The sequence below is a fragment of the Electrona antarctica genome (assembly GCF_951216825.1).
Source record: "Electrona antarctica genome assembly, chromosome: 2".
Lineage (NCBI taxonomy): Eukaryota > Metazoa > Chordata > Actinopteri > Myctophiformes > Myctophidae > Electrona > Electrona antarctica.
In genome coordinates, this window is record NC_136807.1 from 24,953,226 (window position 1) to 24,973,225 (window position 20,000).

Consider the following 20,000-nt stretch of genomic DNA (forward strand, 5'->3'; position numbering starts at 1 on the left):
ACATTTTGTGAACGCGGATAAACTGTGTCTGCGGGTTATATAAATATTGAGCCAATGAAAAGTATCACCCAGAGCTTGTGATTAAGCAATAACTCCGTTGGGTCCATTTTGGAACACAGCTTCCTTTGTCCGTTTCCTGTAAAACTATCGGATTGGGACATGCAGGGTCTCCACCCGGCGGCAAACATTTGTAGCATAAAGAACGTCCTTTATAAGAGACACCAACGACGTGTCGCAGCAACGGATGTAATTATTGTCTGCACGTCTGAACATCCTGCAGATGGAACCTCCGAAGGGTTAACAGCAGAGAGCCAGAGCATGGATGGAGGGAGGATGAAGGGTTAACAGCAGAGAGCAAGAGCATGGATGGAGGGAGGATGAAGGGTTAACAGCAGAGAGCAAGAGCATGGATGGAGGGAGGATGAAGGGTTAACAGCAGAGAGCAAGAGCAGGGATGGAGGGAGGAACCTCCGAAGGGTTAACAGCAGAGAGCCAGAGCATGGATGGAGGGAGGATGAAGGGTTAACAGCAGAGAGCCAGAGCATGGATGGAGGGAGGATGAAGGGTTAACAGCAGAGAGCTAGAGCATGGATGGAGGGAGGATGAAGGGTTAACAGCAGAGAGCCAGAGCATGGATGGAGGGAGGATGAAGGGTTAACAGCAGAGAGCTAGAGCATGGATGGAGGGAGGATGAAGGGTTAACAGCAGAGAGCCAGAGCATGGATGGAGGGAGGATGAAGGGTTAACAGCAGAGAGCCAGAGCATGGATGGAGGGAGGATGAAGGGTTAACAGCAGAGAGCTAGAGCATGGATGGAGGGAGCACAGTTTGGATCCAAGTCAGACCAAAAAAACCTCAACTGGAATCTGCAATCTCTCTCTGTCAACCACCCAGAAGTCAAACAAGACATACTGTGAATCAGTGGTTCCCAAACATTTCAGCTCAATTTGATGTCTCCCCGGGACCCAAGCTAGTGAAAATAGCAGGTCTAAATGATCACAAGCTTGTAGATAGGCTATTTTCACAACTTCTTAAACATTTGTATATAATGAATGAATGAATGAATGAACTATTTCTCATGGTGGTGGAAGCCTCAAGTAGAAACCACTCCATTGTCTGCTGTCTCTAAAGAGGAAAGTTGCTGCATGGGAGTAACTCTGAACAACATCCTGGTAAACACGGAGGAGAATGCTGGCATGCAGATGCAAGCCCAGATGAAGCAACACTTGTTACTGTATGTCCTGAATGTCTTGAATGTCGAAGCAGAAAGTGCATCTGTTTGGGCCAAAGGCTATAAGGTCTAACAACGAACTGACTGAAACTCATCATCTGTCATTTTCAAACTGTCATTTATAGAAATTAGATACCATATCAGACGTAGGGGCTGTACCCGACTCAGAATTTAATTGGTCGAATCATTTTTTGCACGCATGCATGCGTTTACCGTAGGCTTGTGTGTTAGTGGGCAGCTCTCGCAGGGACGGCGACATACACAACACCTGTCCCTTAGCAACCACTTCACCGGGGGTCTCACTCAGGTCCTCAAATACACAGGACACGCCCCCTGACAGCGCCGGAACATTCTGCACACGCACCGTCAACTAGAGGGAGAGAGACAGAATGTGAGAGAGGTAGAAACAGAGAAAGAGACAGATACAGAGGGAGGGAGAGGTAAGTTCAGTTAAGGCAAGGCAGGCCAAGCAAGGCAATGCAAGACAGTTTTATAATTGCACATTTCATCAGCAAGCTTAGGGCAATTCAATGTGCTATACACAGAACACCAAGCAAATACACAGTTGTTTTATTTTAAAAGTCATCAGAACGTTAATATTATGAGCCACTAACATCGACATTATGTTCAATCAACTCAATCTAAGCCTCAATTTCGAGAAAAACGTGGCCAAATATTGTCATCACAGAAGTCTATGGAGCGACCATCTCGGTCAGGGCAACAGGACATGTTTACCGCAAGCATTAGCAACCGCAAGCTAATCGGATCTTAATAACTGTCAAAACAGTTGCTTGTATTGGAAGGACTCTTTAAACAGAATCACAACTCCACCTCCACCTCCATCTCACAGATATATGTACCCTAACATCACTAATACATTTAAACTTGGCTCACTACAAATAGCTGCATTGGTATCTTGGTCTAACCACGTTTCAGTTAAAAACATAAAATCAAGATTGTAATCAATAATAAAATCATTAATTAATCCAGATTTTACATTCAATGTCCTAATGTTGAATAGCACTCATTTTAATAAAGTATGAGAGAGAGAGAGAGAGAGAGAGAGCGAGAGCGAGAGAGAGATAATAGAGCGGTAGTAATTCTGTTTTCTGCATTGATCCAAGCCAGAACACAAATATACCATTTTCGCATTTCTTTTTAAATGGAATTTCATTGAAAAATATTTGAATTAGTTCTTAATTTATGAAAATGTTAGATTTTCAGATGCCATTTTTAGAAAATCTGGAACACACCCACACAAGGTTCCAGTGGCAGAACTGACATAAGGGATATAAAAAGAATAGCACAGAAAAGCATCTAATTAGAGACACAAATATAGTTTAGTATACGCCCCCATGTGCAGCATGAGTCATGAACATTTAATGTCGTGCTTTGTGGGAAATGACAAACTCAAATTTAATTTATTGAGTTCTTTAATAGAATTACACAATATTCAGAAACAGGAAACATTAATTGATTTGCGTTATGTGAACATTGTGAAGAGAATGCAATGAGATTACGTCAACAAAACATTGAATTACAGTCTAATGTGTCACAACAGTCCCCTATCAATTACTCTGAAAGGTACACCTGCGTTTCTGTGTGTGTGTGTGTGTGTGTGTGTGTGTGTGTGTGTGTGTGTGTGTGTGTGTGTGTGACTGTGTGTGACTGTGTGTGACTGTGTGAGACTGTGTGAGACTGTGTGTGACTGTGTGTGACTGTGTGTGACTGTGTGTGTGTGTGTGTGTGTGTGTGTGTGTGTGTGCTTGGGAGGGCCAAATGTCCCCACAAGTACAGTAAAATTGGATAAATACACATTGTGAGGACTCTAGTTGTTGCGTGCGTGTGTGTGTGCATACCTGCGTCGGCGGGGAGGTGACAGACAAGTTGCTAGGGGTGACGGTGATGTCGACGCACTGGTCCAATCGGGTATTGAAGTGCTGTGGCTCCTCCCACTTGTCACAAGCTTCCTGTCTGGAGCACCTGACAGCGACAACATCCCAAGGTCAAAGGTCAAACACGACTGAAATCCAACTATGATACACATGACAGCTGGCGGGCGTGCGGGCGTGCGTTAGTGCGTGTATGTTTGTTTTAGTGTACGTGAATGTACTTGTTTGTTTAAGTTTGTCTCAGAGGACAACTAGACATTGTTAATGATTTGTTTACTTCTAATTAAACACAGATGGAGAGGAGAGGAGTTGGGAGGATGTGGGACAAAAATAGCGAGTGTGTGTGCGTGTCACATGTGTGACGCACACGCGCACATGCAAGCACGAATGCTTGCATGCGTGCCTGTTTGTGAGTGTAATACGACTAATTTATACTCAGCGGCATGCCACTGTCTCACACTGAAAATAGGCCAATTGAAAAGCTCACGTGTTGTGAACTTGTAGATCTACTACACTTGGTGCAAGACATGATTAGGGTTGGAATGTGTAATTCTGTTTTCTCCATTGATCTTTGATACATATTATTTGAATTATATTTCAGTGAAAAGATATTTGATTTTGTTTGTAATTTATGAAAATGTTAGATTTTCAGATGACATTTATTGAAAATCTATAATTTTCTATTATACAATAGATTGTGTCTGGTTGAGTTAAACACCGGTATTTTCAGGACTAAAATGTTGCATAGGCTCTCTCAGATGCTAGTAGTATGGCAGTTAAAACTTAAAAAGAATGACTATATTTGTTCTTTAACATAATGACCTTTGTTTTTTATCAATTGTGTAACGTAAATGGTGAACCGATATAAGAACCGGAAGGGGCCAATAAGCAGAATTAGAATCAGAATCGATAAAACCATAACAATCACTACCAAATCGATTCAATACTAGGATGCACAGCACAACCAAGTTTAACTCCGGCTTTAGTGTCATCTTAATACCATGTATAACAACAATAAGAAATTCCTTACTTTACTTAAGTATTTCCCATCTTCAAATACTATTACTTCTACTCTACTACATCTCAGATAAAGATATTGTAATTTTACTCCACTACAAAACACACATTACCCACTTATATACTGCCGTATATATATTTCGGCAATTTGAAAATAACTGATCTAAAAGCTCACAATGCGTCTCGATGTGACACATGAGTTTGTCACACGTGAGTTTGTAGATCTGCTATTCTCAAAAGATTGTTATACATTTGCAAACATGAAATGGTACATTCTGCATATTGAGTACTTTTTACTCAAGTACATTTTGAATTCTGGACTTTTATAACAGAGTATTTCTGCATTGCAGCATTGATGCTTTTACTTAAGTAAAAAATTGTAGGTATTTTTCCACCAATGGTGAAGTTTACTGTATGTAAAACACACTGCGTTTATTGTAGTTCATGCAAAATTGCGCCAGAGAGAGACAACGGACAGACACATTACGGATTAGAGCTTTACTAATCACCCATCTCTCTACTGTAACCATACACATCACAGTACTGATCACTGTACAGTGTGTGTGTGTGTGTGCCGTTAATAGAAACATTAATGAGCCCTCCTGGGAGCAACCACACATGCGCGCGCGCGCACACACGTGCATCTGCCCGCCCACCCGACCCACCCACCCCACCCACACCCACACCCACACCCACACACACACACACACACACACACGCAATTGATGTATGTATACAGTAGCATTCTGTTACAGTCAATAGAACATGGAAACTATCTGACTAAAGACACTACATTTCCTCTCCCTCCTGTCTTTTTGTCTCTTGTCCTTTCATTAGCTTTTCTACTCTAGTCTTGGCTGTCTATCCATTATTATGTTTGAGAGAATCCCACGGCCACAATGCAAATAAGCACAATGCTAATTTTATCCCAGCTTTGTGCACAGTTCTGGTGGCCACAAGTGCCGTACATGCCTGTGCTTTGTGGGGGTGATACGTCACTGACTTCACCTCTTCATTTTCAATGCGTTTTGTTTGTGGGTCTGAGACTATCGCTGTCTGACTTTGTACGCTTTGTGTGTGTCTCTCACTCGGACACACGGTATAACACTCAGGTCTAACACTGTTAAATCTGAGCATGCCGTAGGCCCACGAGGTTCTAGTACTTTAATAATAGCATTTTATATATATATGTGTGTATTTGTGTATTTTTCTTTTTACAATGTTCTATGTGAGTACACTTTAGTTCTCATCCATCCATCTGTTACCATGGACACAAGGCACTGTATTCTCTATCTCCCTTAATGTGTGTGTGTCCTGTGTGTGTGTTGTGTGTTGTGTGTTGTGTGTGTGTGTGTGTGTGTGTGTGTGTAGCCAGAGGCTAAACAGCCCTTGGGGACTAGAACCAAACATACCTGAGAGAGAGAGAGAGAGAGAGAGAGAGAGAGAGAGAGAGAGAGAGAGAGAAAGAGGATATTTGATCTCAGGTTTACTCAATGACCCCCTCTGTTTTTCTCCCTCTCGCTCGCTCTCTCTCTCTGTCTCTCTCCTGATTGGCTCACAGCCAAGGCCAGAGGTCAACAGGAAACATAACATCTGTTCTAGCAGACACCTGCTGCGCTCTCCACCGAGACACACACACGCACGCACTCGTGCACGCACGCATGTGAACACACATACATACATGCATACATACACACACATGCACGTACACGCACTTCCATTCTACACAAACTCATTAGAGATTATGTCAGTCGTCCCTGTGCACAGATGACTTCAACTTTAAGGGCCTGAACGATGACATCATCATTAGCAGCCACGATGAACAGGGTTGTGTCCTTGTAGACTAGTACAAAGCGGTATTTTTTGGGTATTTCACAAGATGCAGCAGGAGTATACTCATAGCTTCAGGCTTTAGTGTTGTTTTAGGTGTTGGAGGTGAAAAAGAAAGGTGCTTTTTGTGTGGATTCGGCTCTTTTTTATGACTCGGGAAGTGGAAAAAAAAGTGAACTATGATACTTAACCATAGTTTTTTTGGACAGAAAACTATCACTGCTGTCCATCTCACCAAGTCAGTGCTGATGTGTCGTTTGCACCAATGTTGCACTCTGCCCCCAAATGCAGGTGCAGTCTCAAAGACAACGTGGTATAACATAAGTACAGGGTGTGGTCTATATTAGTCTTGTGTAGCCAGACAACCATTCCACAATCTCCTATTATGCTATATAGAGTCTGGAACTACACCGCCCGAAAGCCCAGACAGGAAGCTGCCATCTGTTCGGCATTTCCGTTCAAAAGAATATATTTTTAAATATCTATACAAAATACATTTTATTTTTGAATTTCCATTTCTGCCAAGCAGCAAACTCTATATACTTAGATTTTATTTGTATTATTAGGAAAAATTTGTGCGAACGTAAAGACAAAACAGTAGGAGGCGTCACGTTCGCTTTATAGCTTGATAATTTTTAGAACTTCCGTTCACGAGACTAAGTCTATACAGTATAGTACTATATAGTATATGGCGTATTTCATAGCTACAGGGTGTGGTCTATACTCTATACCACTGTTTCCCAAACAGTGGGTCGGGACCCATTTGTGGATCACAGACCAATTTCTATGGGTCACGACAAATACATATAGTATATATAGTTTACTACAAAATCATTAGAATAATTATATACATTTGAAAAACAAACGAAATCTAAGAAATTCCATAAATTAAAAAAATAATAATTAAGTAGTTAATAAACAATCTACAAGCCCTACAAACCGATCTACGCTTATAGATCTGATATTTTCACTAGTTTTGGTCCCAGGCAAACGTCAGATCTCTCTTTGGGGTGTCGACCTGAAAGGTTTGGGAACCGCTGCTCCATACAGTACAGTACAGTACAGTACAGTACAGTACAGTACAGTACAGTACAGTACAGTACAGTACAGTACAGTACAGTACAGTACAGTACAGGCTGTGGTATTTCATAGCTACTGGGTGTAGAATATTACAGTAGACAGAGTGAGGTCATTTTACAGAAAATGGCAACCGGGTCGATATAACAAATTGATGAGGACTGATGTCATTTTGCATCATGAGACATAGACTATAATATGAGCGCATGTACCGCATGACAAAGCTCAGTGTGTTATTCTTGTGTCACTGGAGGGCAAATCCACAGAGGGCTGCCCTGGGCGTGGCCATAGCTGAGGTGTACCATTATAGTCTGGCAGCCGACAGGCTTCTTCTGCTTAAAGTGGGACATTTGGTATATAGTCTTTTTTTATTGGCCTAAAATATTGTCTATATACATACATTCATGAATCTACTTGCTGACCGGCTGTCGGTATTGGGCAATTTTTTTTATAGGGGTTTCTTGTGATCCTAACATTAACATCCTATGGCTGGCAAAAATGTCAAACTTTCCTTTTGCTTTAAGTAGCATGTGACATGTCAAACTAGGGGGTTGTCATGATTCTGAATCCATTCCAAGCATCAGTTTTGCACAAAATACACTCCTTGGTCTAAAAGCAGCCATAGCCACTTTCCCAAATGTGCCGAATTTTTTTTGTCATGACGGGGTGCATACTTAGTTTAGACTAGTCATTGGTTAGACATGGGTTAAGGTTAGGTTTAGGTGTGCTGCCCCGTTTTTCGCCCAAGGAGTGTATTTTGTGAAAAACTAATGCTTGGAATCGATTCAGAATCATGAAAACCCCCTAGTTTGACATGTCACATGCTACTTAAAGCAAAAGGAAAGTTTGACATTTTTTACAGTTTTGCCTGCTAGGATGTTAATGGTAGGGTCACAAGAAACCCCTATACAATACATTGCCCAATACCGACAGCCGGTCAGCAAGTGGATTCATGAATGTATACAATAGACAATATTTTAGGCCAATAAAAAAAGACTAGGCCTATATACCAAATTTCCCCCCCGTCCACCTCGGCTGCCGGACTATTAAGCACAGCTTTACACTCCATCCGCACTGCCAGCGATGCGATCGAGCGAACTACGAAATCTCATTAGTAATACATGTTTTTCAATGATACTGCCCTGACGTACCATGTTCGACAACGCAGCGTGCAGCGACGTCGTCCACCCCTCCTATATTCGCTCGCAGTCTCTATTTGAGCGAGGTTTCGCGGACCCAAACACTTTTATTGGTTGAGATCTACACGCTATATTGGTTATTTGATTGGTTCAGGACAGTTTTTCGTGCGTTATCGCCGTCGGAACGATCGCTCCTGTAACACCGCGCCACTGATTGCCTACACCTGGCCTACAGGGGGCACTGCTCCATGGATTTGTCTATACCAGTGGTTTTCAACCAGTGGTCCGGGGACCACCAGTGGCCCCGAAGGGGGTTCCAGGTGGTCCCCAGCTAAATGAAGGGGGTTCCAGGTGGTCCCCAGCTAAATGAAGGGGGTTCCAGGTGGTCCCCAGCTAAATGAAGGGGGTTCCAGGTGGTCCCCAGCTAAATGAAGGGGGTTCCAGGTGGTCCCCAGCTAAATGAAGGGGGTTCCAGGTGGTCCCCAGCTAAATGAAGGGGGTTCCAGGTCCCCAGCTAAATGAAGGGGGTTCCAGGTGGTCCCCAGCTAAATGAAGGGGGTTCCAGGTCCCCAGCTAAATGAAGGGGGTTCCAGGTCCCCAGCTAAATGAAGGGGGTTCCAGGTGGTCCCCAGCTAAATGAAGGGGGTTCCAGGTCCCCAGCTAAATGAAGGGGGTTCCAGGTGGTCCCCAGCTAAATGATGATGGTTTTATTTTACGCTCTCAAGAGTTACATTATTGTTAAACATCTGCATTACTTAAAATACAAGAAGTCTACACGATAAGAGGATGTAGAAGAATTGTTATTTTGATCAACGTTTGCCTCTCCTAATGGTACCAACATCAATACAGTATGGAATTGTGGACAAAATCGTATCCAAAGACAACAACATATTCTTTAGTTTTGGATCTGAGAGGCTAAATCTGGTGGTCAGTGGCTCAAATGCTGAATAAATAATGGTCCCTTGACATGAAAAGGGTTGAAAACCACTGGTCTATACATTCAGTAAAGGCTGATTTCTACTTGGTTGCACTCTGGGCGCATCAAACACTGGCTGATTTACGAGCTCACGATGTGTCACATCTTGTAGATCTGCCATTGTTGTGGTGCAACACAGTGCACAACTAACTTAATCACTAGTGTTAAGTCGCCTACTTTCACAAATTCACAGGTCAATGTATGTTCATAAACAACTTGAAATAGGATTTGAAATGTTTAATTGTTCTGCACATTTTTTAATTGTTATGTTGTCTGTTTATTCAATAGCGTAATAGTGTTTTTTTATTGACTGAGATGGCCATCAATATTTATATTTAATGGCCAATTGAAATTCTAGTCGTTCACTAGCATGGCGTCTAAGTAGCGGCTAATGGAAACAATGTGTACAGCATGTGATATGATGAGATGTCATGTTTAGTGTGTTCTGCATGTAAATGCATGTAAATGAGCTGAACTTACTTGTAATGGAGAACACACCATCCACAGTGGGGGTCTCCGGACCCCAGACAACTGCTACAGCTGGTGTACTGCTCACAACTCTCCACTGGGAGTCTGGTTACCTGTACGCGCACACGCACACGCACACGCACACACACACACACACACACACACACACACACACACACACACACACACACACATCAAAATATTGATCGTGAGTCTTGACTGTGAAGGCATTAGCGACATCGTTGTCAACTTACAGACCAACAAAATCAATTTAAATGAAATGGATGAGAGGCAGCGCACACACGCTCTATGTGTGTGTGTATGTGTGTGTATGTGTGTGTGTGTGTGTGTGTGTGTGTAGATTATGTCAGTTAATATTGATTAGCTGAATATTAATTATTCAACTTGCCTCTGACAGAGTTCAGATTCTGTCATTCTGTCAACACTGTGTGCGAGCGTGTGTGCGTGCATGCATGTGTGTGTGCGTGCATGCGTGCATGCAAGCGTGCGTGCGTGTGTACGTGCGTGCGTCAGTATATTTATGAAATACTGCAGTGAAATGAATCCACTTTTGTTTTGCTAAAGTAGAACAAAAATCTCTCACTTTCAGCTCCTCACACACAAGCACACACACATATGCACACCTGTGCATCTTCAATAAATTCATTCATCAATCAACAGCAATCATGAGGCATGACACGTGTTATATTTCTATTATATTACAATAATAAAATGTTGCTTTAACATAACTCTTCTACAGCTCAATACATGATTAGCATCACTTCATATCCTGCCTGCTGTGTGTTTGTAAGTTTGTAAGTGTAGTCAGCTGCACAGGAACTAAACGTTTTTGAACAAAACGCTTTCCTCTCAAAGGTCTAATAAGAGTTTAAGAGAAGTCTCACAAGACACACACGCACGCACGCACGCACAGACGCATGCACGCACACACGCACCCACACACGCACACACACACACACACACACACACAGAGCATCATTCATCCAGCTGAGTTACATTCATTTGCAGCTTCCACTCTGCAGATGTTAAAACAACAGATGTGTGTGTGTGTGTGTGTGTGTGTGTGTGTGTGTGTGTGTGTGTGTGTGTGTGTGTGTGTGTGTGTGTGTGTGTGTGTGCGTGTGTGTGCGTGTGTGTGTGCGCAAGAAAAGGGATTCAGAGAGAGAGCGGGAGTAAAGACAAAAGAGAGAGAAATGAGGATTATGGCAGTGTGAATGCATGCGTGCACGTGTGCTTTTGTGTGTGTGTGTGTGTGTGTGTATGTGTGAGAGAGAGAGCGAGAGAGATAGTTAACTGGGACAGTGCTGTCGCAGTAGAATACAGATCAACGCAACTGTCTCTTACTTCAATCGGCTTCATTTATAGTTGTCTGATCATATACAGTTAAATGTATTGTCATGATCATTATAGTTACATCCATCTCAGAGGCAAATACTGTACTTTTTACTCCAATACAGATATTTGAAGGCTTTAGTTACAAGTTACTTTGAACCCCAGCACCCCTATTTTGGTGTGAACATTTCCCCCAAAAAGTCAATCTACAAGCATGTAGATCTGCTATTTTTGGCAAAGAGATGGAAAAAGAATGCACCAAGTACAGTGCAACTCAACCCCAATAAAACATGACCTGATAAAAGATTATGGGGCTGCACTACGAAGCAAGTTCAAACTACCCAGAATATATGAATGATATATTTCAGGATCTGAGTTTCACCAACCGTTAACAATAAAGCAATCAGTCTAAGAGGTGCTCATCAACTCCTCGTCAACCCAGCTCTCCCGTAATCTGAACCTCGGTTCAATGGTAATCAGAATCGTTTTCAGTGATTACGCTACGTTTGATTTGGTAACTATTGTCTCCGATCACTTGCCATGTGTAAGGGAATATGAGGTGGCTCTGCAGTAGTGTTGATTTTGTCAACTACAACTATGACAAAAAATGTTCGTCGACTACCCTTTTTCACTGACGAAAACTAAACAAAAACTAAATAAAAAAACTAAATAAAAAAAATAAGACTAAATATTTTGCCAATTTCGTCAAATAAAAACTAGACTAAAATGTTTAGGGAGGAACTATAAGAAGAGATCCAGTTTTATGCTAGGTTGGATTCTGAAAATAGCCGATCTACAAGCTCACAACGCGTCAAGCTTGTATTTTCAGAATACAACAGAAGTGTAAAATCTGCCACTACGACACCATCAAGCATCAACCGCCAAAACACATTTTAGTCGACACAATCAACTGTAGATTTACTTGACTAAAATCTCATGATATTTAGTCTACTAAAACTAGACACTAGACACACTAAAACATTTCAGATGACAAAAATATGACTAAAACTAAATTAAGTTTCATTCCAAAGACTATGACTATGACTAAACTGCAAATTTGCTGTCAAAATCAACACTACTCTGCAGGCAGAAAGTCACATGTTTGATGTACCGCAGTGTATGAATTTTGAAACGATTTACCCCACGTAGTGTGCGTGCGTGCGTGCGTGCGTGCGTGCGTGCGTGCGTCTCTCATACTGTGTCATGCAGAAAACACATTTTTTAACTGGGACAGTGTTGTTGCAGTAGAATGCAAACTGCATCTTAACACAACTGTCTCTCTGACTCTCTCACTTCTTGGCTATGACCAATTAGTTACAGTATTGTCATGATCATATACAGTAGTTATATAGTTATACTGTACTTATATAGTAGTATAGTAGTAGTTACTGTAGTTTCATAGTTACTGTATATAACTATATAACTTAATCATTCACGGGGCTCCTGAATTTCTTTAGAACCGTAAGGTCATATTACGGTATCTTACGGTATCTTACATACTAAGAGGCACGAGGAAAACTTAGGACAGATTTGCTTGCCGTTCAACCCCAGCATCCCTATTCTGGGGGGGGGGGGGGACGCACGATGTCGACACACACACTCTTTAACCAAGAATAGCCGGTCTACAAGCTCACAACGCGTCGCATTGTGAGCTTGTACTGGATCTGCTATTTTTTGATGTATTCCAGATATTATCAAAGTATTCTGTGTCACCCCTGGACTTGTGTCACGGCACCGACTTTGAGAAAGCCTGCTCTAGCTCCCCTCATTAAGTCAGAGGTGTCATCTTACACTCTGATCTGATCAGCTTTAACTCCCACATTAACAAGGTGACCAAGACAGCCCTTCTTTCATCTCAGAAACATTGTTGCAGTCACGTTTTATCTCAGCAGGATACTGAAAAACTGACTACTGCAATGCACTATTTGCTGGGCTCCCCCATTAGAGTCTCCAACTGATTGGAAATTCTGCTGCTAGGATACTGAAAAGAAGTGGAAGGCGGCGGGCAAGCGCCCATCACACCAGTCTTAGCTCCACGCATCACCTCAGAGACCTCTTCATGTGTGCCTTTGGACTAATGCTGTAAGTGTAAGACATATCGAAAATGTAACTTCATCGAGGTATCATCATTATTATAATTATTACATCATGTTGCTGATTGAGCAATCCCATCTGCAAAGCATGTGGAGATCGAAGTACTGTACAAATCAAGTTGAGCCCAGCTGCTCCTCCCCGCCCCTCTCAACTGAACATGTTCTGTTTCTATCAAGTACTTCCCACAGTAGCCACTCATGAAACTTCTCCCCAAATCCAAAAGGACAATTCTATCAGGCCAAATATTATTATTGCATTTAGGTAGTACAATAATGCAACTGAAAGTTAAAGTTCAGAGGAATTTTATTGTCTAGATATTTGTTTTACATATTGGATTAATATCTCTTTAGTTTGCTAAACCTTAACCTGAAGCAAAAAGACATTAAAACTATAATACTGTACTGCAATTGTTTTGTACTTTGCGAGTCATATCATTATCGAGGTATTCAACAACGTTATCGAATATTGCATACTTTTCTAATATTGTGCAGCCTTACTTTGGACACACAAGCACATTCTGCACTTCATAACAGCGGTTCTCAAACGTTTTCATGTCAAGGACCCCTATTTGAAAAGATACCCCAGGGACCCCACACGAGAAATTCTTTGAGCAGTGCCAACCGCTCCAATGTGTGTGTGTGTATGTCTACCCCGACCCGTTAGGGTCCATTTGGTTCCTAACTACCCATCATTTAGCTGGGGACCCCCTGGAACTCCATCAAGGACCCCCCACTTCTTACATTCACCGCAATGGAAACAAGCTATAAGCTTTATTTTCATATGGCAGCCAAGTCTATGGACTTGGCTGCCATATGAAATATGGCATATTTAACATTGACTGCCCAAAGACTTGATATTGCGTCTTTCTAATTAAACCCGTTTGATATCGCATTTGTATCGCTTTATATCAATATGAAACGCTTTCGCTGAAAACCATCACCATGTGGCTGATATAAATACATCCTGTGACTGGTTTCATTTTATTTGATACAATAACACACTGCATTCATGTCTCGTAGCGTATAGTGGCAGTGAATCTGCAATGAATGAATGCCCCCTGTGATGTCATGTGGCAACCACAGGGGGCGCCCCTCACGTCACACAAGAGTGATTTGTTTTTGAGGGGCACTAGCCTAGCCTAATGAAGGGAAAGTTTACGTCATCTTGTCCCTAACACAAACATTAAATGCCATTAACAATGAAGAGAATTTAATGTTTGTTTTGACACCGTTTGTTTTACATCATCATTACATCACCTAATCATAGCAACATGAGTTAGAAAGTAACACTTATAGCTGCTCCAAGCTATACCGAATTCCCTCCTCGATGTTGTAAGATGATACGAGCGCCCCTCACTTCACACGGGTGTGATTTTTTAAATATATTGCTTCTTACTGATGTTTTTCTCTCTTTCTATTTTTCAGTACTGTACTGCACTTTTAGCCATTATACCATTATTATTATGTTATATAGAATATCTTAAATTAAATATCCTAGCATCTATTGGCCATTTTAGGAATTCCTGTAATTACCTGTATGCAACTGATTTAACTGATTGTCAACATATTGTCTTTCTCCATTATGTGTAATCTCTGCATAAATGAGGGTCTCCCTCAATGTTTTAAATAAAGGTTGAATAGAGTTACAATAATTCCACTGTCATAAGTACAGTATTGATACCATGATCATATAAATTGGTTACGTTATTTTATGATCGTATATTACAATTATCATGTTTGTAGAGAGAGAGAGAGTGTGCGTGTGCCATGTGCATGTGCATGTGCATGTGCATGTGCATGTGCATGTGCATGTGCATGTGCATGTGCATGTGCATGTGCATGTGCATGTGCATGTGTGCGCCGTCTACCTGTTTATTACTCAGGAGGTAGATGTACTGGTGGTCAGGACTGAACACCATGTCTCGGAGGATGGGCTTCCCCTCCACCACGGTCACCGTCTCATACAGCAAAGCACTCTGGGTAGCGGGAGGGATCCCGTCGACACGGATCTGAAACAAAAACAGGTTTTTTTAGGTTAGTTTTCAGGTTTCAATGCACAACGCTGACAATATTACGTATGGAGTTCTGTTGGAGCAGCGGGTCTGTCCGGGGATGCCTCAGACCCTTCCATGTCTGTAACTCTGAGAGTGAAACAAATGGAACCAAATGGACCCGTACGGATCCATTTGGTTCCATTTGTTACACTCTCAGAGTTTAAATGAAAAGGAAAGTTTGAGAACGACTGTGTTAGAGAAGAAACTGTTCTCTGAGGGGGGTGTTATGTAAAAACATTACGGATGCTTTGTGGGCAGAAAGCATCCCCCCCCAAATGTCCCAAAACACTCTCTCTCTCTCTCCTGCTACCCATTCTGAACACTCCCTCTACCCCCCACCCTCCCTCTACCCCCCACCCTCCCTCTGTGTGACCTAGAAAAACTAGACACAAAGAGAGGAGTGACGACGAAGGACAGAATGGATTGGAGACGAATGTTAGACGATGGAGGGGTGGAGGAAGAGAGACAGAGACAGAGACAGAGAGAGAGAGCGAGAGAGAGAGAGAGGGGTCAGTGAGGACAGTCAGACATGGTCAGTGTGTTAATTGGCTGGCGGGCTCGTTAAGCAGCCAGGGTTAATTAGAAACGACGGTCTGGCCTCGCAACACTGGAGGTGGTAAACTCTGTGGTAAACACACATACACACGCACTGCCTTTAACTACTCACACACACAGTTCCATGCAGACGCTAACCATCTATCGTTAGCTAATGAGCTTGCGTCGGCGCTGAGATCTCACCAACCCCCCCCCCCCCCCCCCCCCCCATCCCCCCAACCCCCTCCCCAACATTTCATAAAAAAAGAATCCTGTGATCATAAAGTGTTTTCTGTGGTGAGGACCCCCATATAGCCATAGTCTCTGGATGCCAGCCCCACATGGACTAATTATTTGTTGACAAACATTGAAGAACTGGTGCCAGTTGCGTGTGATCAAATCCCAATGAAATCCCCCCCCCCCCCACCCCAAACCTGTTGTTTTTGAGGTGCTGCTGGTTTTTGAGTTCATTCAACGTCCTGTGTTTTTTTAGGCTGGTGAGACGCTCCCGAGGGAGACGCCGGCAAGTGAAGCGAAGAGAATCAGGCTTTGTTGCAGAGAATGGCAGATCTGCAAGCTCAGATCGCAGCGCGTCCGTGGCACGTCCTTAGCTTGTAGATTTGCTATTCTCGGCATGCGACACCATCACGTGATGGAGTATATGTTATTCTCTCTCTCTCTCTCTCTCTCTCTAAAGAAATTCCCCCAAGAATTATTACCTAAGAAACATGTCAATCACTCTGCTGATAAACATTAACTACTTAAACCCTGTAGGCCTACACTTAGTTGACCCGTGGGGTCCCGCAGGGGTCTGTACTAGGTCCATAACCTTTTTTCCCCCCTCTACACCAAATATCTTCACCGAAAATAGCCAATGGAGCTTGTAGATTGGCCATTTTCGGCAAGAATAGGGACGCTAATATTACTTCCCTTCACCAAGATTACCACAGGAGAAGAGAACTACTGAAAGACGAGATGACAGAGGAGCCAATAAGAGGAGAGGATGAATGGAAAGAGGATGTGAGCAATAAAGGAGAATAGAAAGAGAATGGAGTGACAGAGGAAGTGTGATCTGACCCTAAACCCCCCAATCAAACCCACCACAACACCTGCTTTGTTCTACACCAGCTTGCACACACACACATGCGAATGCGCAAATGCACACATGCACGCACACATGCACAGCTTCTATGCTGTCTAGCCTGGGGCTGTCTCACTGACATTAACTGCTAACCTCTCTGACACGCACGCACGCACGCACACACACACACGGCCTGAGGTGGTATATGACTATGTGACCTGCGAACTTTAACCTCTCAACCGAGAGATCTACAAAACTGTCTGTTCTGTGTGTGTGTGTGTGTGTGTGTGTGTGTGTGCGTGCGTGTGTGCGTGCGTGTGCCCACATGTTGTGCACGTGCAAGTTTTCTTCAGGAAGCTGTGTTGAGTCATTTTATGCTCATCATTCGCCCTTGTTGGAATGTTACATCTTGATTTATACTTCACGTGCTGAAAACAGATCTACAAGCTCACAACAACACGTCACCACAGAGTATAATAGAACTGTTCACCACAGAGTTGTTTTGAAGAAATTTGCTGATTTGTGGGCGTATGGCCAAAACATCTTGAAAACGCAGATTTTCGTTTTCTTTTTTGGGGGTGAGAAGTCTAGTTTAATGTGGGCCCAGTCATAAATGACATGAAAGAGAGATGTACTGGAGCTCTGATCGCCCAGGGGTATTTGGAATTAAATCCGTACACCCAGCAATTTGCAGCTTCAGAGCCCATTTCAAGGTGCCATCTTGGTTTGTGCTAGATATAATAGCATGTAGCCAAAAGACCCGCAGGAGGATCGACAACCACCGGAGGTATGATTACTTCTAACGCGACGGGACCGCGATGGGCCGTCAAAAACACAATCTTTGGTTAGAATTGGAGTCATTGATTTATATTAACACCCCCATCGCCCAGGACGAAGTTCTTTGTCCTTTCTATTAGTAACGCCCCAGACGAAGTTTGATCCAAAAGACGAAGTTTATTGATATGAAAACGGATCGCATCGCTACAGACAGTGACTTTAAGGGCAGTATTATGTGTGTCTTAAGTACCAGGTCTTATTACTTAACACTTAGACCGCTATCATTTATTGAAAAATTAGGATCTAATTCACGCCAGCATTTTTTTAATTTGAGCTCTTATTTTGAAAATCCGCCATTTCCGGTCCACAACCGGTAGTCCTACGTTAGGAGTTTTCACACAGCTGGATGGGCCTTGTTTACAATTTGAATCCAGGCCGGAGCTCCGGAGAGCTCTAGATTGTCAGCTCTGTGCCGTCAAAGAAACGCTGTTTTGACCAAAAATGCCATCTGGGACAAGGAATAGGAGTTACAGGCGATTGAAAGAAATGGATAGAATGGATGCTTATGGCAACGACGATCTAAGATGGGCGATCCAATGCTGTGCTAACAACACAGCTAGCTAACCGGCTAACGTGAGTAGCATTTTGGCTCGAGCAATCGAACGCGCTATAAAAGCTCAATTGCCGGAGGCCGTCGGCAATGGCGTTAAGCGCCAGTATCAAAATTAAGCTTCAATTGACTTTAATCGTCGGCAATGGCGCGGAAGCTGTTAACTTAAGACCTGGAGGCGTGATCAATGCCATTTGGCTATTCTGAGTGGCCAAACAGCATTGACCACGCCTCCAGGTCTTAAGTTAAGTCATAAGACCTGGTACTTAAGACACTCATAATACTGCCCCAAAAGCGTATTGTTGTTTACTCGGGCTGCGCTGGTTGGCAGGTATCAATACACTTAGACATGTTTGTGCCAGCGTGGGCGATTAGCTTGATCGCCTCTTGTCTTGATTGTTTAAACATGACGTCATATGGGCCGCTATGCTCGATAACAGGCTTGATAAGCCCAAAGCTTATTGATAACGGGTACTCAATAAGCTTGTTTTCAGATTTTTTTGGGGTATCGGTTATCGAGCTCCATCCCTCTGTAGTGTGATATGTACTTTCTATATGTTATAATACCATGTGCTAATTAACTAAACTAAAGCTAAACTGTGTTGCCGCTAGTTTTCTGTGGCATCCAAGATCCAAAACCCCAGACTGGTCTGGTGAACATGCCCTTTGAAAAGGATTGTAAATAAGCCGCTGGCTTTATTGCGTCTATCGTTTTGATAATGGTGTGACAATTTATGTCATTTTATGGTTTGTTATCAATAAAGATTTCATCAGTTCAATATGCTATTATTAGCTTTTATAGATTAGCACTGACACACTGCTTCATGTCAACTCTGTTTCATTGATTGACTGATTGATTGATTGGTGTCTGATTGATTCAGGAACTGTCCCTACGATCACAACCGATCAACATCAATCAAAGTGATTGATAATGTGTCAGCTAATCAACAGAATCAATCTCTGGCATTGTCTAACATTGCAGTGTGTGTGTGTGTGTGTGTGTGTGTGTGTGTGTGTGTGTGTGTGTGTGTGTGTGTTTGTGTGTACGCGCATGCCTGTGTGTCTTCAGTAAGTGTTTTCATTCAGGGTGTATAAACACAGGAAATGAGGTCATCCAGACAGGAAGTGACTGCTAAGGGTCTTGCTTTAGAACCTGACAGCATGTCTGATGGCTCTGATGATGAATTCACACACACACACACACACACACACACACACACACACACACACACACACACACACACACACACACACACACACACACACACACACACACACACACACACACACACACACACACACACACACACACACACACACACACACACACACACACACACACACACACACACACACACACACACACACACCCTTATCGTCATATAGTGGTCCAGGACTCCAGACTCCCACAGACTGCAAGTGAAATTAAGTCAGGAGATCACACATGTTAACACATCCATTCATCCATTCTTTCGCCCCTGCCGACATCTTTTCATTCCGAGTTATCCAACCAGTTCCTTTCCCATCCATCAGGCGCCCCGGCCGGCCAGGGGAAGGCAATATAGACACGGGGAGAACATGCAAACTCCACACAGAAAGGCCCTTTTGCCGAACCCACCTAGGGTATGGGCAATGACGGTATGACGCGGAGGAGAGAATATGCCCACAGGTGAAAACCTGCTATGTAAAATGTCCCGCAGTACAAATAGGATTATTTTGGCGGGTCAGGACCTGAAAAGGTTGAAGAACCACCAAATTAGCCAACCAGAGAGCTCCACCCCCCTCTCTACACCATCTCCACCAACCTGTTAACCACGGTCACAAGTTACAGCTGACCGTCGCTGAGTCACCACAACTAACGACCCGTGA

General features: G+C 42.9%; 1 protein-coding gene across 1 annotated transcript in view; it reads right to left on the minus strand.

Annotated features, from left to right (window-relative positions):
• plxna3 (plexin A3) overlaps nt 1–20,000 on the minus strand; it is a 144,910-nt gene that overhangs the window by 49,821 nt on the left and 75,089 nt on the right. The window contains exons 8-11 of the mRNA XM_079491626.1: nt 14,944–15,084; nt 9,642–9,742; nt 3,090–3,213; nt 1,444–1,600 (exon numbers count right to left, since the gene is read on the minus strand). Of these exons, the coding sequence (XP_079347752.1) occupies nt 1,444–1,600; nt 3,090–3,213; nt 9,642–9,742; nt 14,944–15,084 (523 nt within the window). The remainder of the gene's footprint in view (nt 1–1,443; nt 1,601–3,089; nt 3,214–9,641; nt 9,743–14,943; nt 15,085–20,000) is intronic.